We start from the raw sequence: 19,916 nt of genomic DNA, 5'->3' as shown, positions 1-19,916 counted from the left end.
CTCTGTTAACCATCAGCTGAACTGTTCTCTATAGTTAAGAGTTTGTTTCTTGATTTGTCTCTTTTCCCTTTGCTCATTTGTTGTTTCTTAAATGCCACATGTCACCATATCGTACACCTGAAACTAATATAGCACTGTACATTAACTACACTGGGATTTAAAATAAAGAATTTTGCAATACATACCCGTATATATCACATACATCTTAAACTTACACAATGTTGTATGTCAATTATGTCTCAATAAAACTGGAAACTTTTTTCTTTTTTTGAGTATAGCTGACACACGGTTATACTGGTTTCAGGTGAACAATTCAGTTTATATCTGATGACAAGTTTATATCTGATGCTGTGTTCACAAGGGTAGCCACCATCTGTCTCATTGCATCGCTATCACACTATCACTGACTGCATGTGAGTATGCTCTGCCTTTGATTCCTGTGACTTATTCTTTCCAATTGGAAACTTTGGTTAAGAATAAAAAACAATTGGAAAAATTTGAAAAAAATAAACGTAAAATTAAAAAATAGAGAGAGATTTGGATTCCAGTCCTCACCCTTCCACCTCGTCACCACACCTGTGATACTGATCGATGGCTTTAAGTTTTCGGAGCCTGTTTCCTTATCTATTGTTTTCCAACAATAATTCCTTCGCATCTCCTAAGGTGGTTGTGGGGATCAAATAAAATGATAGAGTTCTTTTTAAACTTAAAGGCCCTATTGATTTCCACGATTTCTCATCTCCTCTGTGTACGATGGGAGTAAGACATAATATATGTAAATAACTGTATCTGGATCATAAATCAAGTATGGGGCCAGGCAAAAGGGGACTGGATGAAAGGAGGTGAGGAGGAAAGAATCAAAGGAGAAGCAAGGCACCCATGACTTTTCTTTCCTCTTCCTGCACTGTCACTGCTCCACTCTGCAGAGGTAAACCGAAGGTTGGAAGAAGCTGGCCATGCTGTGTGGCCTATCAGTTTCCTTTGGGTTGAACAGCCAGTCATGGAAAATGAGGGGGGGGGGGTGGTTAAAAGAGCTCTCAGGGGCAGATGGCGCCAACCAGGGTTGCATTAGAAGTAGCGACAGCTCCTGAGGGGGTGTGTGTCACACAGCAGGAACGAATCACCCTCATCTTGGTCTGACAACTGGGTTACCATCAAGTTTTTCATAATAAATATCAATGAACTAGAGTGAACCTTCCTTTAACCGGAAAGTTAAAATGAACTGGCTTGTCTGGTTAACTGAGGGTTATTTAAAAGGAGACTACAACCTTGCTTTGATCCTATTTGGTTGAAAAATGTGCATCTTCCGTTTCGGCTGAAACTTCCTAACACACTCTTTATTTGCTGAGACTCCCTGAGTGTGAAGGATCTTGAAGGTCCATGATGTGGTCATTTCTAATTGCGCCGGCAGGCAGAAGCAGACCAGTTAGCTGGTGAAGGCACCAGCCTGGCATCCCACATTGACTGAGCTGGCCTATGGTCATCATGAAGGCATGAGCTCTCACAAAGTGAGAAAAATTTTATTTCTTGGTGGAAGATCACCATTAAGTGAGAGAGGAAACCTTGGTGAAATCTGAGAAGGTGACTGACTTGTCTTGTACAGATAAACATGGGAACCAGATGATTTTTGATGGGGAAAATGTGATTTGGGAGAAAGCAGGAGTCAACATAAATATTTCTGAAATTGCAAACTTGGGGGCTTGGGGTGTCAGGGCATAGCCTTTTTGAAAGTTGAGGGTCTACTGTACAGATAGCAAAACACAACTGGATTCTTGATGACTGAGGTTATGGTAGGGCCTCAGAATCATACTGTAGCATTGGGATAAGGGAGACAGATGTGGAGGATAGAGGGAGCTGGACTGTGTTTTCACATTCTAACTTTTAACAAGTAAATTCTTGGTTGCGTCATTACTTACTCCATGAGCCTAAGAGAGCAACCTCTAGAGATGAAAACAATACAAACACTTAATTGCTTATTTAGATGTATTACATTCTACTCAGTCCTTGAGTTACTATATAGTTCCGTGAGGAGCTGCTTGACCCAGTTAAAAAGAAAGCCAGCATCTTTTATTTCATTAACAGAGGTTAAACCTAATGAAAACTTGTTTTGAAAGTTTTACACATATTCTTTGTATGAGTAAGGCCAGAGAGAATATGGTCACTCCTGGGTAACATTATGAGGAGGAGGAGGAGGAGGATGGGTTAGCTAAAGGCAGAGACCACATAGAACAAAAGGTGGAGGAAAAACAGGTAGTAATAAAGAACAGTATTCCGTTGTCTCCATTTCTCTCCTGCTGCACTCCTCATCTTCCATTTTGCAGTCAGACAAATGACAAGAAAGCTCACACCATCTCTCAGCCCATGATTTCTCCCTGTACACACACAAAGACATCCCGGGGGGCTGAACCCAAGTGTCACCATTGAACCAGCAATCCCTGGGCTGTATGTGCAAATGAGTGTTACCTGTGTGGCGTGCTATGCCTTAGTCATGGCCGTGCCTGCTGGGAGAGACTAGTTCTCTCACAGGATGGTGACCGAGACCAAAGGCCTCCTGCGAACCCTACAGGATCTAAGGACACCCGAAACACCCATGCATGTTTACCTGGGGAGCCCGCCAGAGAGTCCCCTCTGCTGAAGGCGAAGGTACGAGACACAGAGACAGGCACTAAAGAGTCAAGGGCCAAGGATTTGTGAGATGCAAAAGGGAAGATAAACATAAAAGAAAGACAAAGAGCAAAGTGTGTAAGTCATGCTGTTCTTGAATCTTCACAACGTTACATTTCTCCGCTTCTGAAAACAGGGAAATTGCATCCTCTCACAAAGTCACTCTCCAGAAGGAGGAACATAAAACAGAATTTGTTGAAAGTCTTCTGAAAAGATGTGCAGTAATCTTAGAGGGAATGAGACCTGTCAAGAACAGGCAGTGTCCTGGCAGGGACTGTGTGTATGCAGCATTCTCTCTGAGCCAGCAAATGCACTGGGAGTCCAGCACCGCATCAGCACCAGGCTCTCCCAACTGCCAGACCTGTGGGAAGGCTAAAAGCAAAGTGCACGCTCCTACAAGGGGCGGCCTTAAGGAAGTGGAATCCTCCTGCCTCAGGCTCCTAGGAGCTCCTCGGTGGTCACAGCACTGGGGAAGAATGGTGCATTGCTATGTCGAGGGGTGTTTCTGTCTGGGAATCTGTCTTCCGTGTTCTTACACAATTATTCTGAGAGCCACCTTCCTTGGGGACTAAATGAAATCAGTCTGCAGGTAACAGCACACTGAAACATGCAACTTCTGTAGCCTTATCTGCTGCACCAGATGATTTTACTGAAATTACCCATATACGCAGGGGAGTGGGAGAGCTTTATACCTACCTGATAATCATTTACTCTAACACCAGATGTCGAAGAATATTGGCTCCTAATGTAGTGAGACATATGGAATAAGAAACTCCATAGTCTCAAGAAGCATCCTAGAGCTTCCTGGGCTGCAAATTAAATGTATACTCCACCAAACAGGTGGGAGACAGTCTATCCCTGCTTACCTCACCCTGTGGGCAGCCGTTCCCTCTACCCTGAGCTCAAGCCTGGTTCCTTCAGAGTTCTAGGCTCACTGTGGTCCTCCTGGGTTCTTGGCAATCAGACCCAAGATAGAGGAGACAGTGCTGGCTGTGTTCCCTTTGCCCTACACAGGAAAACCAGGGGGACTTACTCATAACCTCAAGTTCAATTCTGAGGCATAGGTCCCAGGACGAGTGCTCTGACAAATCTGTCATCCCATTTATCTCCTTCAAAGGCTAATAAAGCTACAGGCTGGCTTTGAGGACAGGGGTAGTTTGCTAGACCAAGACCCTGTAAGAATGTACTGCCTTAAGCTCTCCTTTGATTTCAGGTTGACGTTCTTGGCCAGTGAAAGATGCCAGGTGGCTGGATCCCTGGGCTGAGGACGCATCTGGGACAACTGTGAGGTGTGGAGGCCCTGGCAGATATTTCACACTGGGGAGGGCTTGGGGGGGGGGTGGACAACAGAAAATTTTTCCATACCCATACTGCTAATTCGATTTCTTTTTCCTTCTGAAGATTTATAAAGATGCTCAGAAGTGAGGTGAGGGAAAGAGTTTAATGCTACTTTTTAGTTAACCAGTTTTGAAGGAGAGGTCAGTGTTGCAAGTTTACTCCTGTCTCACTTATAAAATGGAAGGATTTTGATAGAAAGAACTAGAGACAGGAAGAAAGGGAGGGAGGAAACCAGATAACATCTTTCTACTACTTCTAATATATACATGTGTATACATATACACACACACACATATATTTTTTAAGAAAAGCCATTCAAATTAGGTGGGCTGGGAAGTCTCATGTAGCTCTTTGTTTCCACCTCCTTTGGTCTTCTGAAAGAGCCAGAACAAGGCCAACAGAGGTAAGTAACATTTAGAATCCTAGGAATTACTCCACTTTGAGCAATCCCTAATATGATGGATGGAAATCTTTAAAGAACCAAGATTTACCTGGTCCTCTAGCCCATCCCTCACCCATCCAGAGTTCTTGTTCTAAGATGATGAGCTTCCTTCATCAAACTTGAGATTTGTTGGCTTATATAAGTATATAATCTTACATTTTACAGATCTTCAGCTCATGTTGGGCTATGTCTTAGGTATGGGCAGGTACTTCAACTTCATTTCAGCCTCCTTCTGGGCTAGGTTGTGAATTACACTGTAAAGTGTTCCAATCTTTCCACACAGAAGTTGCATTCTGGAACATGATGGGTCTCAAATGTGTATTTCATTGTGCTATGTGAACTAGTATGGACACTGGAATGTATCTGGGTGTCATCAACTCACTGGGTAATTTGGAGCAATTCTTCAGTATCTCTGTGTTAAAATGGTATCTACCTTTCATATCCCAGGGACTGTGATATCAAACTTTGGAACCCTCTGATAAATACTGATATAGTGCACTTTGTAAAGTATCTTTTATAATAAGAGAAAACACCCCATTTGGCATTAAAATAGCCACCTTTGTAAACACCAACAGCTGAAAGCAATGCAAAATTCAGACCAGTGAATTAATAGGCAATCTAGACAAATAATTCTTTCTGGATCACACTTACATTCCAATAAATGCCATGCCTTCTAAACGCAAGGGCAATAACTACACACATGAAACAGCAAGAAGGTAGAGCACAGAAGGGGCAGAACAGACCAGCCATCAGCCCTGGGCCAGCCCCCACCATTCACATGCACAGCCAGCTGGCAGCCAGCTCTCTACCAGCTAAGATGTGGTGACAAGGAAAGAGATGTAGATAAGCAACATATTGCACCAGCCTGGGACTTACATCCTAAGATCTTGCAGTCACTTCCTACTGACCCCACAGACACAGCAATGACTTACTAGGGTTTTCAAATAAAGGCCAGTGGGTGAATTATATCACAGCAGAGAAGGAAAGGCTTAACCTCCACCAGAGCACACCAAACACCTGCCTTCATTCCCCAGCATGTGACAACACATGGTGTCCCGCCCTGCCCCCTCCCCCCCCATACTTTGCTCCCCGTCACTCATCACTTGCCCATGAGCAGAGAAGCAGCAGAAAACATTGCAAACGCAGAAACTAAGCACCTGTGGTCTGTGGGTACCTGGCAGGAGGCAGTGTTCTTGGCAGAGCATTACAAAGAGGCTGCCAACATTTGTGTTAGCCCCAGCCCAGGCTCAAAGTGCTCAGTCCAGGTCCCCAGAGTGGGCTGAGGCAGGACTACGATGGGGGCAGATGAGGGAGGGGTCTGAGAGATACATACGAAAGACAGAGGATCCAGCCAGACTTCCAACCTTCCGCACATCGTTATCTAAGGACAGAAGGATGCAGTGTGTTTCAGAGGCAGTTCAGAAAACACACCTTCTTATGGGAATGCCCCCTCTTCCACCCCACCCCCAGCACCAATTAACCCTGCAAAAACCAGGCGATCAGATGGAAGTGTAAAAAGCAAAAGAAACTTGTCTTTTTGGATGGAAAAATATCCACTATCCACTCCTAACACTTCATAATGTTACAGTCTACCATGTACTTCTACAAACAAACTCTCTTAATAAAAAATGACTCATACCCATTTTACAGAGGGGGCAACTAAAGCCTAGGAAGTTAAATGGCTTGTTCAGGGTCCCTAAGAGGAGTCAGGACTTGAACCCAGATGTTCTTTCCTATAATATTCCATTGCTTCCCCAATAACCTGAGACTTGGGAACAGGAATACCTGAGCAGGCAGTGGTCATGATGGCTGGGACACCATAGTAGGTGAAGGCTCCATTCTCGAAGCGAAGGCCTTCCTTACCAACCTCCACTTCTACTTTACCCTGGAGAGAGAAGGAACTGTGCTAAGGGTGTGTACGAGCACCTCCACTCCTATTACTGACTATGACCCTAAGCACTTTTGTCTGGATAACAAGTGGACTTACGTTCTTATCCCAGGGAGATGTGAAGTCTGTCCAGACTCATTTCAAAAATAGTGCCTCCAACCTCAGTAGCCCTTTGCAGTAAATTAACTGCTTAGTCCATAAAGGAGCATCCAGTCCTGAATAACCAAGCTCTCCTTGCATGCTATGATGGCCCTTTCATGATGAATGGCCAGGCACCAGCTAGCCCTGGGCTCTGTAAACTGCCCCACTGGTTTAGTGGGGTCTGAGTAGACCATCTCTAAGTCTGGTTGAGACAAAATCTGATTCTGTGCGGAGCTTGTTTGTTACCAGTGATAATGACAGCTAATGGGTAGCATGTGGTGTGTGTCTATGGGCCCAGTACAGTGTTATGCACACGCGTAGATTCTTGTTCACTCGGTCCCACAACCTTATGAGGCCCATACTGCTTTTATCCCCAGTTTACGGAAGAATCAATTAGAGTCTCAGAGAGATTAAATGACTTGGTCAAGGTTAGTTAGGAAGTGGCAATACTGGAATCTTAAAGCCAGATCTTTCCAATTTCTGAAGCAATACTCTTGCCACTACATTTTACTCCCTCCAGCTTTTATTTGAAAATGGTTAAGTTTACATTATGCATAAAATAGATTATATGAGTTCATTATGTTATATCAACAATTTAACAAGACCCTCCTTGATTTCCAGCAGTGAAAATCTCCACTTTTGGAGAAGGGAGGTCATGTCATTGAGGTTATTTGGACGGATGCGTGTGAGGCCCATCACAGGGTCAGAGCAGACAGGCCGTAGGTGGACTGTAACAAAGAGAGGCCATGTCTAAGTCAATTGAGTTTAATTAAGATTTTAAGGCAGTCACTATATTTAGGGTCCATAAGATTCTGTTGAGGAGAGATGGGAAATAGTGACAGCACTAAGGGTGGAGCCAGGCCAGAGAGCCAGCAGCGTCACAAGCTGGAACCACACATGACGTGTATTTACGCCAGGCCTATTCAGGCACTCAGGCAGAAGGCGATGGTACCTATGTGAGCACCAGGAAGATGCCGCACCTCTTTCATCTGGTCTTCAGTTCCCTTCCTGGTCCTATTAAGGAGGAGAAGATCTGAGAGAGTGCAAAGGCTGACATGTGGCAGAGAGAATGGATGTGTTCCACAATGTCTCCAGGGAGTGGAGCAAGGAGTGGGTGGGAGTCCGATATGGTGAGATTTCAGTGTGACAGAGGGAAGGGCTTTAAACAAGAATCATCTACAGTTTGCGGGGGGGGGGGGGGGGGGCAATGGACAGTTCCATTTCTGGGGATTTCTAAGCAGACAAGGAGGCATTTGGGATTCTATAGGACAATGGTTTTGGAAGTTCAGCCACAGAACCCCTCTGCTGGAAAAGTACCCACCCCACCCCACCATCGACACTGCTGACTGGTTAGACTAAATGCCATCAAGATCCCACCACTCCCAGGACACCAGCCAATCATACTCGGCCCCTTCTGTGGGTCATGAACAAACGTCCTCCCCAACTGGCCTTGCCCTGAAGCAGCAAGCTCAGTCTTCGAACCTGGCACTGGGGAGGCACGGCCATTCCTCTCCAGCCTGGAGATGCCCTTGTCCTGCCCTGAGAGGGTCTCCAAATTTCCCACTCACCTGGAGAAGCAGCACGAAGTAGTCCACGGGGCGGTTGCGCTGGTAGAGGTAGTGTTCTGGGGCCTTCTTGTTCTTCTCGTCAAACTTTAGCTCCTGGATCACATTGGGATGTTTCAGGAGCCGGAGCAGGATCTTCTCCGAAAGGTACAGAGATTTAAAGGGTTCCACCTCTAGGGGAGATAGGGAGGGAGGAAGAATCGCAGGTGGAGGAATCAGGATGGGCAAAACCAGGGCATGTATCTAGGGCCACCTCCATTCATGTTCCTGGGCACCAAGCTGGCAGGGCTCTTGTGATTCTCTCAGGTGGAAGGGGTGAGGATGGTTCTTAAACCTGAGTGTGTGCCTCAGGTTTTCGCCATGCCCTCTGGGGAGTGTATCTCTGTGCTGGCACACTGGAGAACCAGGTCACCATTTTGGAAATGTCAGTTTTGCTACTTATTTTTTTCTTGATTTTATTTACAGTTGTACGTGGATTTAAAAAAGAAGGCAATTTCGCCATTTGCAACAACATGGTTGAACCTGGACGGCATTATGCTAAATGAAATAAGCCAGACACATAAGGACAACTATGTATGATACCACTTACATGATGAATCTAAAATAGTCAAACTCATAGAAGCAGAGAGTAACAGCATGGTTGCCCAGGCCTAGTGGGAGGGCGACTTGGGGGAAGTATTGGTCAAAGGGTGCAAAATTTTTTATGCAAGATGAATAAGTCCTAGAGATCTCCTGCATAGCTTAGTGTCTATAATTAGCAATACTATACTGTATACTTAAAACTGTGCTAAAAGCATAGGATCTGATGCTAACATATAAAAAATAATAATAAATAAAGAGGGTGGGAGGAAACTTTTGGAGGTAGTGGATATGTTTATGGCATAGACTGTGGTAATAGTTTCACAGGTGTATACTTATCTCCAAACTCAACGTTGTTTGTGTTAAATATGAACCACTTTTTGTATGTCAATCATACCTCAATAAAGTAGTTTAAGAAGAAAGAGTAATGATAAAAAGAGCACAGATAAGTAAGCCATGTGAACAACAAAGGCTTTAATGCTATGATCAAATGAAATACAGAAAATTCAATCTGGCTTATTTGTAGGACATGTATTTGTTGAGTGAAATGAAATTCCAGGGCGCCTGGGTGGCTCAGTTAAGTGTCCGACTTCTGCTCAGGTCACCATCTCACAGTTCCTGGGTTTGAGCCCCGTGTGGGGATCTGGGCTGACAGCTCAGAGCCTGGAGCCTGCTTTGGACTCTGTGTCTCTCTCTCTCTCTCTCTCTCTCTTTCTCTCTCTGCCCCTCCCCAACCTGTGCTCTCTCTCTCTCTCTCTCAAAAATAAATAAATAAACAAAAAATTTAAAAACAAAGAAATGAAATTCCAAGTTAATAATACAGACAGTTAATTACTGGATAAGTTACCAAAAATGTGAAGCACTGTTGTACTCCATTTACATATTAACAAATATTATATGGGATGTGATGTGATGTGATGTGATGGAAAACAGGCAGGCAGTAGTGAAATCTGTATTCAGAACCAGAAAACATGTTGAAAACTACTTTAAAGAAGCTCCAATCTAAACTTTTCTACTTGTTGGCACCTGGAACAGTATTAGCACTCATTATATTCTCAATAAATCTATGTTGGATTAACTGACAACAGAACTTAGTCATGGGTGTGATCATTCTAAGTCAGCACCCTAATTAGGCCTGGATCAGAGACACATTTTAGCTGCTTTACAAGAAGGAGAAATTTGTATTTGGATCCTCTCGCTTTTTTTTTTTCTTTCTAGAGATTTCAAGATTCACAATTGACTTCTGTATTTTAAGAATTTGAAGGTCACAAGCCTATCTGGTCCTAGGAGGTTATGGGACCCCAGGCCTTGTGGCTAGGTGGGACAGGGCCTTTCCCTCTTCAACAGGAAGATCCTTGGGGGCACCCCAGCTTCAACAGGATGGAGCTCGGCTCCTGCCAGGAAGCAGGTAGAGGAAGGGAAAAGAGCAGCAGTGGTTCCTTTAGCTCTTTTCTAGAGTAAAGGAGAGAAAAGCAGAGTTGAGTTGTACTCACTTCCACCCAAGATCAGGCCTGGGGCTGAAAAAGAAAAGTACGTGGCATCCTGTGGCCCTACCTAAGGCACCCCATCCCCTGGGACAGTGGTTCTCAGTGCGTGCTGCACACTGGTTAGGTTAAGAATGATTGGTATGTGGGTTTCACCTTCTAGATTCTGCTTTACTTGCCTGGGGAGGAGACACAGGTGGGCAGAGTCATACCTGTGGCCATGAAGCGGTGCGTGGCCAGCAGAAGCTGTGGGGAGATCTTCACCCTCATCTCCGAGTCGGAAAGCTTAAACAAGGAGAAGTCATGCCGCTTCCTCTCCCGGTGTGGGACCCTCTGCTTTTTCCGATTGTCGGCTGTAGGATCACAGGAGACAGATGGCGACTATCTCAGAATCGCTGGTGATTTTTGGAAGTTTCCCCAGAGTCACATGGGACAAATAGATCCTTTGGGATCACATGAATTTCTGCAAAGTGTCAACTGTAGGTGACATCACAACTTCTTTCCCAAGAAGCAGAAGGATGTTGATTGAAGGTGGGAGACAGACGCTGCCATGTCTCAGTATTATTTACACTTAGGTGGTGTAGAGTGGAAAAGGGGACAGGCTGGCCTGACACCCCCAAGGCTGGGGCTCTAGTGCCAGCTCCCTTCCTTACAAGCTGTGCAACCTCTCTAAGCATCAGAGTGTGTGTGTTTTAATCAATACAATGAGGTTAATAATCAGCAATAACACTTCTACGTGTGCCATGCAGTTATTATGAGACTCCAATCAGAACCTACCTGTGAAATGATTACAAAATGGCATTCATACATGAGGGACTAGCATTCTCAGCATAAAGGGGATTGGCAGAGCCCAGGAGGTTTCTGCCTCTGCCCTTCTCTCGTCCCCAGAGCTGGGCTCACCAGGTCTCTTCCTGCTGATTTAAACCATGCCCTGAGCACCCGAGGCATGTCACCCAAAGGACATAGGTGTCACCTCTTCCCACTGACAGTTCTCCTGCTCCAACCCTAGCCTCTCCCCTAGGAGAGACTTGAGAAAAAATCAAGGGAAGAAGAAAGGAGAAGGAATGGGGAGAGCCCTATAACTTACAAAGGGGGTTCTCTAGGCAGGGCTCTCAGACAACCTAGAGGGACCCTAGACAGTCTGTGATATTGATTGAGAATATCTGCTTTTTCCAATTTAATTTTTTCTCCCTTATTTTTTAAAGCTTGTGTTAAAAGATATTTTTTTAGGGGTAGGGAGAATGTTTTCTTTGGTCATGTGTCTTTTGCTTTCCCTTAGGTTTTGGGTAAAATTTTGAACTGTCTCACCTATTTCATAGTGCTAAGGGGGGAGAGAAAGGGATTTTGGGTTTTCTCCAAACTTGGCCTGGAGACAAAAAGGGCTGCAGGGAACTTTCAGTGCAGGCTGAGTGGATGCAGTGTAAATTAAAGGGAATGAACCCCAAGGAAAAGAACCAGGGCCCCAGAATCTGGCTCCCTGGTATTGTCCTTCTCCTTTTGGAGCTCACTTCAGCCCCACTGTTTGGGTTTCCTTTTAGAAGTCAGAAAGTGCCCTCCTATCGTGCTGCTGTCTCGTGGGCTTATCTTGGACTCTGGGCTGCTGCTTGAATGCTCCTTTTGCTTGGGTAGCAACAGTGGCAAGAAGCAGACCCGGCTGTCCTGTGGGTCAGGGTCAAGTGAGTAGAAACACCGTATTCCCGGTTCCTTGGCCTTCTCACAGCTTTAAGGAATCATGCCAGAAGCTTATTTATAAGGGCAGGAAAACCCTCGCCTTCTCCTTTAGATAGAGGATTGCTTAGCAAGAGAGCAGCAAATACATGTATCGGATCAATTCTTTTGTTCTCACTGGTGAGCAACCTTCGGATTTATATGACATGCTTGCGTAACTATCCCCTCTCCCTTCTCCATCAGAATGCCACTTAACATTTCATCATTGGAGAATCATTCATCTGATCTTCCTCTTTGTTCCCATTATTTTAACAGTGAGTATTGGGAGCACTAAAGTTGTTAAATGCTGAGGTTGTTAAATGTTGGAGGAAGGAATGTACTCATTTAGACTACTATCATTACTTAGCCACTAACACTTTAGTGTGAATGCCTTCTTCAATATACCTCCTGAGACACTTGGGAATTTTTAATCAAGAGTGGCGGGCAGAGGTGAAGGGAGAAGGGAATGGGGGTGGGGGGTGTAGAGGTTAATCCCTATTGGAAGAAGTTGGGCCTGGCCATGGTATCACAATAAAACCAGATACTGTGACACTCTTGCTATGTTTTGTCAAGGCCTGGTCCACCTTTTAACTTTGATCTCTTCTAAGTGTAAAGGGAAGGTAATTTTTCTGCACCACTCACTGCACCACTCACTGCCTTACAGCATGAAAGCTTTTTCTACTGGGAGCTAGTTTCTGAATGGCTGCTTCTAGCAAATAAGGGCAGGGGTTTGGATGGAATGGGCTATCCAAGGCAAGGAAAAGGGACTGCTGTTCCATGAAGTGAAATTTGGAGGAGGAAATACTTCCTGGCCTAGGGATTCCCACAGATTTAGATAACACTCCCATCCCACAGACACAGCAAGCCTTTGTAGTGTTTGCAACCAAAGCTTTGACAAGGCTCAGTAACCAAAAGCAGTGTCACTGTCTACATAGAGTCCATATTGTTCCTGAGGGCTCAGGGGGTGGGAGGGTGAGGAGAAAGGAGATAGGGTGGGTGCTGGGGATGGGAAGGGAGAATGAGAAACCAGGCTGTAGGGCTGAAAAAGCATGAGGGAGAAGAGCAGTATCGAAGAAGGGGTATTTAAGGTTTTGGCTTAGGTTGTGTGTGGGCAATCTCATGGCAGTCTCCACGCATGCTGACGCTGCGGTGTGAGCCGACTGTGGGAACAGTTCCAGGGAGTGCTAGGTTCTGCGTCTAGGCGGATGAAGAGACAAAACAAAACAACACCGGGGACAAAAACAAGGGCAGAGTGGCCACCTGAGGCACACTTGGTTTCCTCTAGTTCTTTTTCCATCCAAAGACCAGGAGGTCCCCTTCTTAATCTTGGCTCGGTTCCTGAAGGTTCTCTCCTGATAAACATCTAGCTAGCATGTTCTCAGTGACTCAGGGTGATTCAAGCCAGGGTATCTTGCCATGCCAGCACCTGGCATTTGGGGGATGACACACAGCAATGATAGGCTTGTCCTGACACCCTCTCACAGCCTATATCAAACTAAGCCAGCTCTGACAGTCTCAGAAGAAATAGGATGACCTTAGACAACAGCCAAGGCCATGCACTTACTGTAGAGGTCAGTTTCATCCAGGATCTCCGACTTAATGATCTCCTCTATGATGTCCTCCAGAGTGACAATGCCCATCACCTCATAGAAGGGGTCCCCTTCTCCCTCATTATTCACCCGCTGGACAATGGCCAGGTGAGATTTTCCTAGAGAACAAATGAAGTCCCAGTTAAGCTCCGGTACATTTTTAGAAATCTTTCCTGATGAGAAATTACACAAAGTTGCTCTGTGACCAATCTTGGGACTGAACTCATCTTAGGACCTCCTTGAAATATGAAGTTTGTATACAAGCTCTTCTAAATGCAAACCTTGTACTTTTGGATCTGTCTCTTTTTTAGGAAAGTTACCCAATATACATAAAGGCAGTTACCTTTTTTTCTTTGAACTTTCACAGATTAGTAAGTGTATCTAAGTTGAAGGAGGATGAATAATCTAATTGAAAGAATGAAAATTTGGAATCAAAAGAATTAGGTTTGAAGCCCTTCTCCTCCTCCAAACTTCCCCTATCCCTTCTCCCTAACTATTCTGGTTACTGTATGTGCAACTGACCCTAGGAAAATCATTTAACCTCTGCTGAGTCTCAATTTTCTCATCTAGAATTAGGGAATAATACCAGTACGGTGATTTTTAAAAAAATGTTTATTTATTTTTGACACAGAGAAAAAGCACAAGCAGGGGAGGGGCAGAGAGAGAGGGGGAGACAGAAGATCCGAAGCAGGCTCCATACTGTCAGTGCAGAACCCAATGTGAGGCTCAATCTCACATGTGAGATCATGACCATAGCTGGAGTCAGACGCTTAACCAACTGGGCCACCCAGGCGCCCTACCAGTATGGTGATTTTAAAACATGATCCCAAATTCTTTGATACATCTCTTAACGAAAGGTGTGGTCTCTGTCTCCTTCCCTTGAATCTGGGTGGGCCTGTGACTGAGTCAACCAACAGAGGACAGGCACAGGTCTGCAATGTGACCTCTGAGGCTAGGTCATAAAAGGCCCATGGCTTCTGCTGCAGAAATGCTCTAAGAAGGCTGAGGCCACCATGGTGGAGAGGGCACATGTGGACGCTTAGGTGACTGTTCGAGCTGAGCCTGGTCTTCCAGCCATCCCACCAAAAGTGCGAGATAGGTGAGCGAAGCTGTGTCCAGTGGATCTGCCATCCCAGCTGATCCAGCCCCAGCTGCTGGGTTTCCCCACCCCCACCCCCACCCCTGCCAGCCATTTGAGAGTCTTCTCCAGCTGCAGGTACAGACACTGTGACGCTGAAGTGAGCAAGTCCTGCTGTATCTTGTCCAAATTCCCAACTCAGAGAACCTGTGAGCTTAATAAAATGGTTGTTGTTTTACGTTTCTAAGTTTCAGGGTGGTTTGCTAACAGTCATGGCAGCTAGGATAACCAGTAGCCATAAGGTGATTACGGAGCTTGGGTGACTTAGTGGGTGTGTGAAAGTGCTCTGTAAACTATAATGTGTCACAGGCAGTTAATTTTTATTGCCCAACAATGAATAATAAGAGTCAACACATATGGAGCTCTAATTGTGTGTCAGGCACTATTTGGAGCACTTTGTGTGTACTGATTCATCTGATCCTCCTAACAATCCCTGAGACAAGTACTATCACTATCTCCATTTTATAGATGAAAGAACTGAGGCACAGATTGGTTAAGTGACATGCCTAAAGTTACACAGCCTATAAGTGGCAAAGCTGGACTGCAAACCCAGGTAATTGGATTTAGTCCTAACCTAAGGACTGAGTCTTACCTAACAGTCCTGCAATACTGCCTCACCTTGGTTTGTTTTTATCTGCTGATAAACACATTTCCTGGTCCTGTTTTTAAAATGCAAATCTGGGTGGTTCTTTTCCTTGGCTAAGAGACATTTAAGGAGAAAATCTAGGGTACTGACTTAGAAGATATTCTTGCCAAAAAAAAAAAAAAAAAAAAAAAGGAAGTTCATGCTTTATCAGTGTTATCCTTTATAAGCTTGGCCAATGCTAAAAATATCAGATAAGAGGAGTAGTCAGTTTGCTGGAGGCATAATTAACCATTGAAATCTAAACACATGAATTTCTGTATCAGATACCTCAAATCACAAGATAGCTACCTTTTGGGGGTTTTAAATTTTTTCAACGTTTATTTATTTTTGGGACAGAGAGAGACAGAGCATGAACGGGGGAGGGGCAGAGAGAGAGGGAGACACAGAATCGGAAACAGGCTCCAGGCTCTGAGCCATCAGCCCAGAGCCCGACGCGGGGCTCGAACTCACGAACCGCGAGATCGTGACCTGGCTGAAGTCGGACGCTTAACCGACTGCGCCACCCAGGCGCCCCTTTTTGGGGGTTTTAATTATGAGATGGGTTTTGTATCGCTCAAGAATGGTCTTTAATTTCTTCTCCACCTTCAACCTATCCTTCAACTATCCCCAAACTCGTCTGATCATGCCACTACCCTGCTCAAAAACCCTCCAAATCTCCTTAATATGCACAGAATCAAATCCAGACTCATTGGTTTGGTATTATCAAGACAGCAAAATGCCCTGCTACATTCCCTACTCATTCTATACTCCAGGTGCACCATGTTAACTTCACTCTCTCAACCCTGTCTATGTGTATTTTCAAAGTCTTCGTGCACATGGTCTCCACTGGCCCTTCAAGATCCAGCTCAGGGGCCAGCTCTTCAAGAAAGTCCTCAAGAAAGATCTGCCCCATTCTGAATCTGAACGCATCTCTCCTGGCCTGTTTTTGAAGCCCTTGATAACTCTGTTAGAGCATTTGTCAGTTTGCTGCTTCTCATAACTAGCAATGTATGTGTTCTCTACTGGACCATGTTTCTTCCTCAGGCCATAAGACCCTTCAGGATGTACACCAAGACAGGGTACCTTCCATATAACAGGCAGGCAAATAAATGCCTGATGAATGGAACTGAGACTGAATGAAAATCCATAGTTGATACAATAGATGATATTAAAACCAGACACTAAAACCTTTATTTTCTAAATAAAATACAATGTATTTAAGTTAAAATTTAAACTCTACACCAGTGGTTCTAAAATTATCCTTCTTTGAAACAACTGCAACTGCATTTTATAGCTTAAATTAGCTTATGTTAATTGTTAGAATGTGATCAATTTAAAGGGGTTTTTTCCTCAACACATTGTTCTTAAACTTATGGCACCTGTTCTCACTTTTATGCTAACACGTGCTAACAGATGACAGAACAAATGGCTAGTATAATGAAGAACTCGGAAAAGTGATTTCTTAAAACTATTTTCTGTAAAACTGTATAATTTTTATACTGTGGAGCTCAGAATATATATAATGCAGCCATACAGCCATACTTCTGGCCGCTAAGAGATTAGTTCATATAATGGGATTAAATACTAACATTTTATGATGTTTCACAAAGAGTACCATAACTTCCATCTGAAAATCAGCCACTGGTCTACACTTTATAAGGCTGATTTGAGGACACACCATGTGATTGCCAGGGAATAGAGATTTTAAGTCCTAATTATGTAATATTCAAGACAATACTCTTATGTACTTGATTAGAAATACTTTGTAATTCACAATTGGCCTTTCTGATTCCCTCAAATACCTATAGAGATCTACACACAAATGAAGGAAGTCATTCTTTCTTGGGAAGAGACTGAAAAGGAATCAGAAATCACATAGCCTTGTTCACATAACCTCTATTCAAGAGACCAGCTATGTCCATAACACACATACCTGAGGTCCACTCTCTCTCAAAAAGGTTGCCCTTTAAGAGACCTATTTCCCTATACTCCTGTTTCCTGGGCCCCAGAAGGGTTGGGGGTGGCTACCCGTGAAGCCAATCTTGAAACATGGAAAATGTAGTCACTTCCTCCTGCCATAGTACTTTGTATAAATCTCTCTTTTGACATTTATACTAACAACAATAATAGCTATTATTATTATAGCAGCTACCATCTGCTATATCCACTCTAGGGGCGAGACATAATTTCACCATGCTGTTGTTCTCTACAAGTGATTCCCCCTACTATGATGATAAGCTTTCTGAAGGGCAACAGCTATGTTCTACTTAATCTCCATTTCCCCAGAATCGAAGAATAGCACCTGGCACAGCATAAGAACTCTGTAACTAGCAGGTGACAAATGGATATCCATATGCAGAAGAATGAAGTTGGATGCCTACCTCACATTATGACTCAAAAGTTAACTCAAAATCGATCAAATGCCTAAATGTAACAGTGTAAACTACAAAACTCTCAGAAGAAAACATAGGAGTAAATCTTTGTGACCTTGGAATAGAAAATGTTTTTTAGATAAGACACCATAAATACAAGAAAACAAGAAAAAAAATAGATAAGCTGGACTTTAGAATACGTTTAGGATGTATTTAATGACTACCAGCAAATCATATATCTGATAGAGAGCTTGTATCCAGAATATATAAAGTGTACGACACATAAAAACACAACTCAATTAAAAAGGGGGCAAAGGATGTAACTAGATAGTTACCTGAGGAAGATATACAACTGGCCAATAAGCACATGAAAGGATGCTCAGCATCTTCATAATTAGGGAAATGCAAATCAAAACCCTAAAGAGACAAGACTTCACACCCACCAGAATGGTTAGAATAAAAAAGATAACAGCAAATGTGGATGCGGATAAACTGGAACCCTTAGACACTGCTGGTGGGATTGTAAAAGAATCACCTGCTTTGGAAAACAGTTTGGCAGTTTCTCAAAATATTAAACATAAATTATCATATGATTCAGCAATTCCACTCTTAAGCATACACCACCCAAGTAAACTGCAAACATATGTCTTCACAAAAATATGTACACAAGATTCCTATTATTCCTAATAGCTAAGTGGTTGAAACAACCCAAACATGCATCAACTGCTGAATGGATAAATAATATGTGGTATATCCAGACAATAGAATATTATCTGGCCATAAAAAGGGAACGAAGTACTGATACATGCTACAACATGGACAAACTTTGAAAACATTATGCTGAATGAAAGAAGCTAGACCCAAGGGAGCCACACCTTGTATGATCCCATTTATATGAAATATCCTATGAATAGGTTAAATCTATAGAGAAAGGAAGTCGACCAGTAATGTCCAGGAGCTAGGGGAAGAAGGAGGTGGGGAGAAACTGTGGGGTTTCTTTTAGGGTGATGAAACGTTCTAGAAGTATACAGTGATGGTTGCACAACTGATGGTCCACTGAATTGTATACCTTAAAAGGGTGGATTTTACGGTATGTGAATTTTATCTCAATAAAGCTCTTAATTTTTTAATGTTTATTTATTTTGAGAGAGATGAGAGAGAGAGACCGAGTGGGGGAGGGGCAGAGAGAGAGTGGGACAGAGGATCCAAAGCGGGCTCTGTGCTGACAGCTCCAGAGAGCCCGATGCGTGGCTCAAACTCACGAACCGTGAGATCATGACTTGAGCCAAAGTCAGATGCTTAACCAACTGAGCCACCCAGGTGCCCCTCAATAAAGCTCTTATTAAAGCGAATTGGAAAGAAAGAACCAGTGCTTGAATGAACAGGAAGTCAGTGGGTGAGTAAAAATAGGAACTGTTTCACAAAAAGAGAATAGGCTGAAATATAAGGGCAACACTGGTTTGGACACGGGTGGTGATGCTGCTGGTAAAATGCTAGTTTAGAGTACTTGCCGTCATTTTGTGCTCTAGGACATGGCAAAGACCAAAAGTGGGCACAGGCAAGGCCATCAGGGGAATAGGAATGGGGAAGAGGGCACCACCTTATAAATTTCGGTGGCTGTGGAAGAGCTGAGCAGGGATGAGGGCTTGTCACAGCTGAGAGGAAGGAAATCTAAGAACAAAGATATCATTAAGATATAATGAGGCAAAAGGTAAGGTAATGTTTTAAATGGAAAACTCATGAATGCTACTGCTTTATGAGGTATTATGAGGTCCGTGTCCCTGGACCATATTATTGCAGCACTGAACACCAACAGATGGGAAATCTGTGAGCTGAGTTGAAAGATATAGACACAGTGGGTTTTATGCAATGCACTTTTCTAAAACTTAAGGCTACATTTGCCTCTGTCGTAAAGAGTATATTTAAAAAGATAAATAATAAATATTTTTAAAAAAGAGTATATTTTATTCAGGTTACTGGTGTTCTACTCCTGGACTGGTAACTATAGAGTCTCTGGCCTCTGGCTTGAATCCCTAACATGTTCCTAGTGTCCAGCCTCAGCAGAATCCCCAGCTCTGTCCTGATGGTTTGACTTGCCAACATACCTTCCCTAGCTTCTAGCAGCTGTGAGCTCCTTAAGCCTTGGTTTGTTTCCCTCCAGCCTGGGCTACTTTCTTCCAGCTTTGGATTTACAGCCTCTAGTTTCAATGCTGTCCACATCCTGATGAAACACAAAGTAGAGAATACATGTCGATGGCCTGAGCCTTGATTGGACCACAGCGTTAGGATGGTTTTGTTTGGAACTCCATCCTCAATGAAACATAAGGGGTCAGTCATAACTTTCTGGGATCTTAAACAGGGCTATCTGGAGAGACCCTCCAAGC

The 19,916-nt window shown here is 43.8% G+C and overlaps 1 protein-coding gene across 4 annotated transcripts in view; it reads right to left on the bottom strand.

Moving 5' to 3' along the window:
• Positions 1-19,916, bottom strand: part of CNNM1 (cyclin and CBS domain divalent metal cation transport mediator 1) — a 59,655-nt gene that overhangs the window by 21,341 nt on the left and 18,398 nt on the right. Inside the window, exons 2-7 of one of the 4 annotated variants that reach the window (XM_025918048.2) lie at positions 13,373-13,516; positions 10,314-10,454; positions 8,042-8,211; positions 6,230-6,329; positions 5,778-5,825; positions 2,603-2,665 (exon numbers count right to left, since the gene is read on the bottom strand). In XM_025918048.2, the coding sequence (XP_025773833.2) occupies positions 2,603-2,665; positions 5,778-5,825; positions 6,230-6,329; positions 8,042-8,211; positions 10,314-10,454; positions 13,373-13,516 (666 nt within the window). The remainder of the gene's footprint in view (positions 1-2,602; positions 2,666-5,777; positions 5,826-6,229; positions 6,330-8,041; positions 8,212-10,313; positions 10,455-13,372; positions 13,517-19,916) is intronic. The other 3 variants (XM_025918049.2, XM_086680599.1, XM_086680600.1) reach the window with 3 other exon arrangements.

Source organism: Puma concolor, chromosome D2 (genome assembly GCF_028749965.1).
Source record: "Puma concolor isolate L17-30 chromosome D2, mPumCon1.1.hap2, whole genome shotgun sequence".
In the NCBI taxonomy this organism is placed as follows: Eukaryota; Metazoa; Chordata; class Mammalia; order Carnivora; family Felidae; genus Puma; species Puma concolor.
Note: the sequence above shows the minus strand (reverse complement) of the source record. Positions and strands in the feature narration are given on the sequence as shown.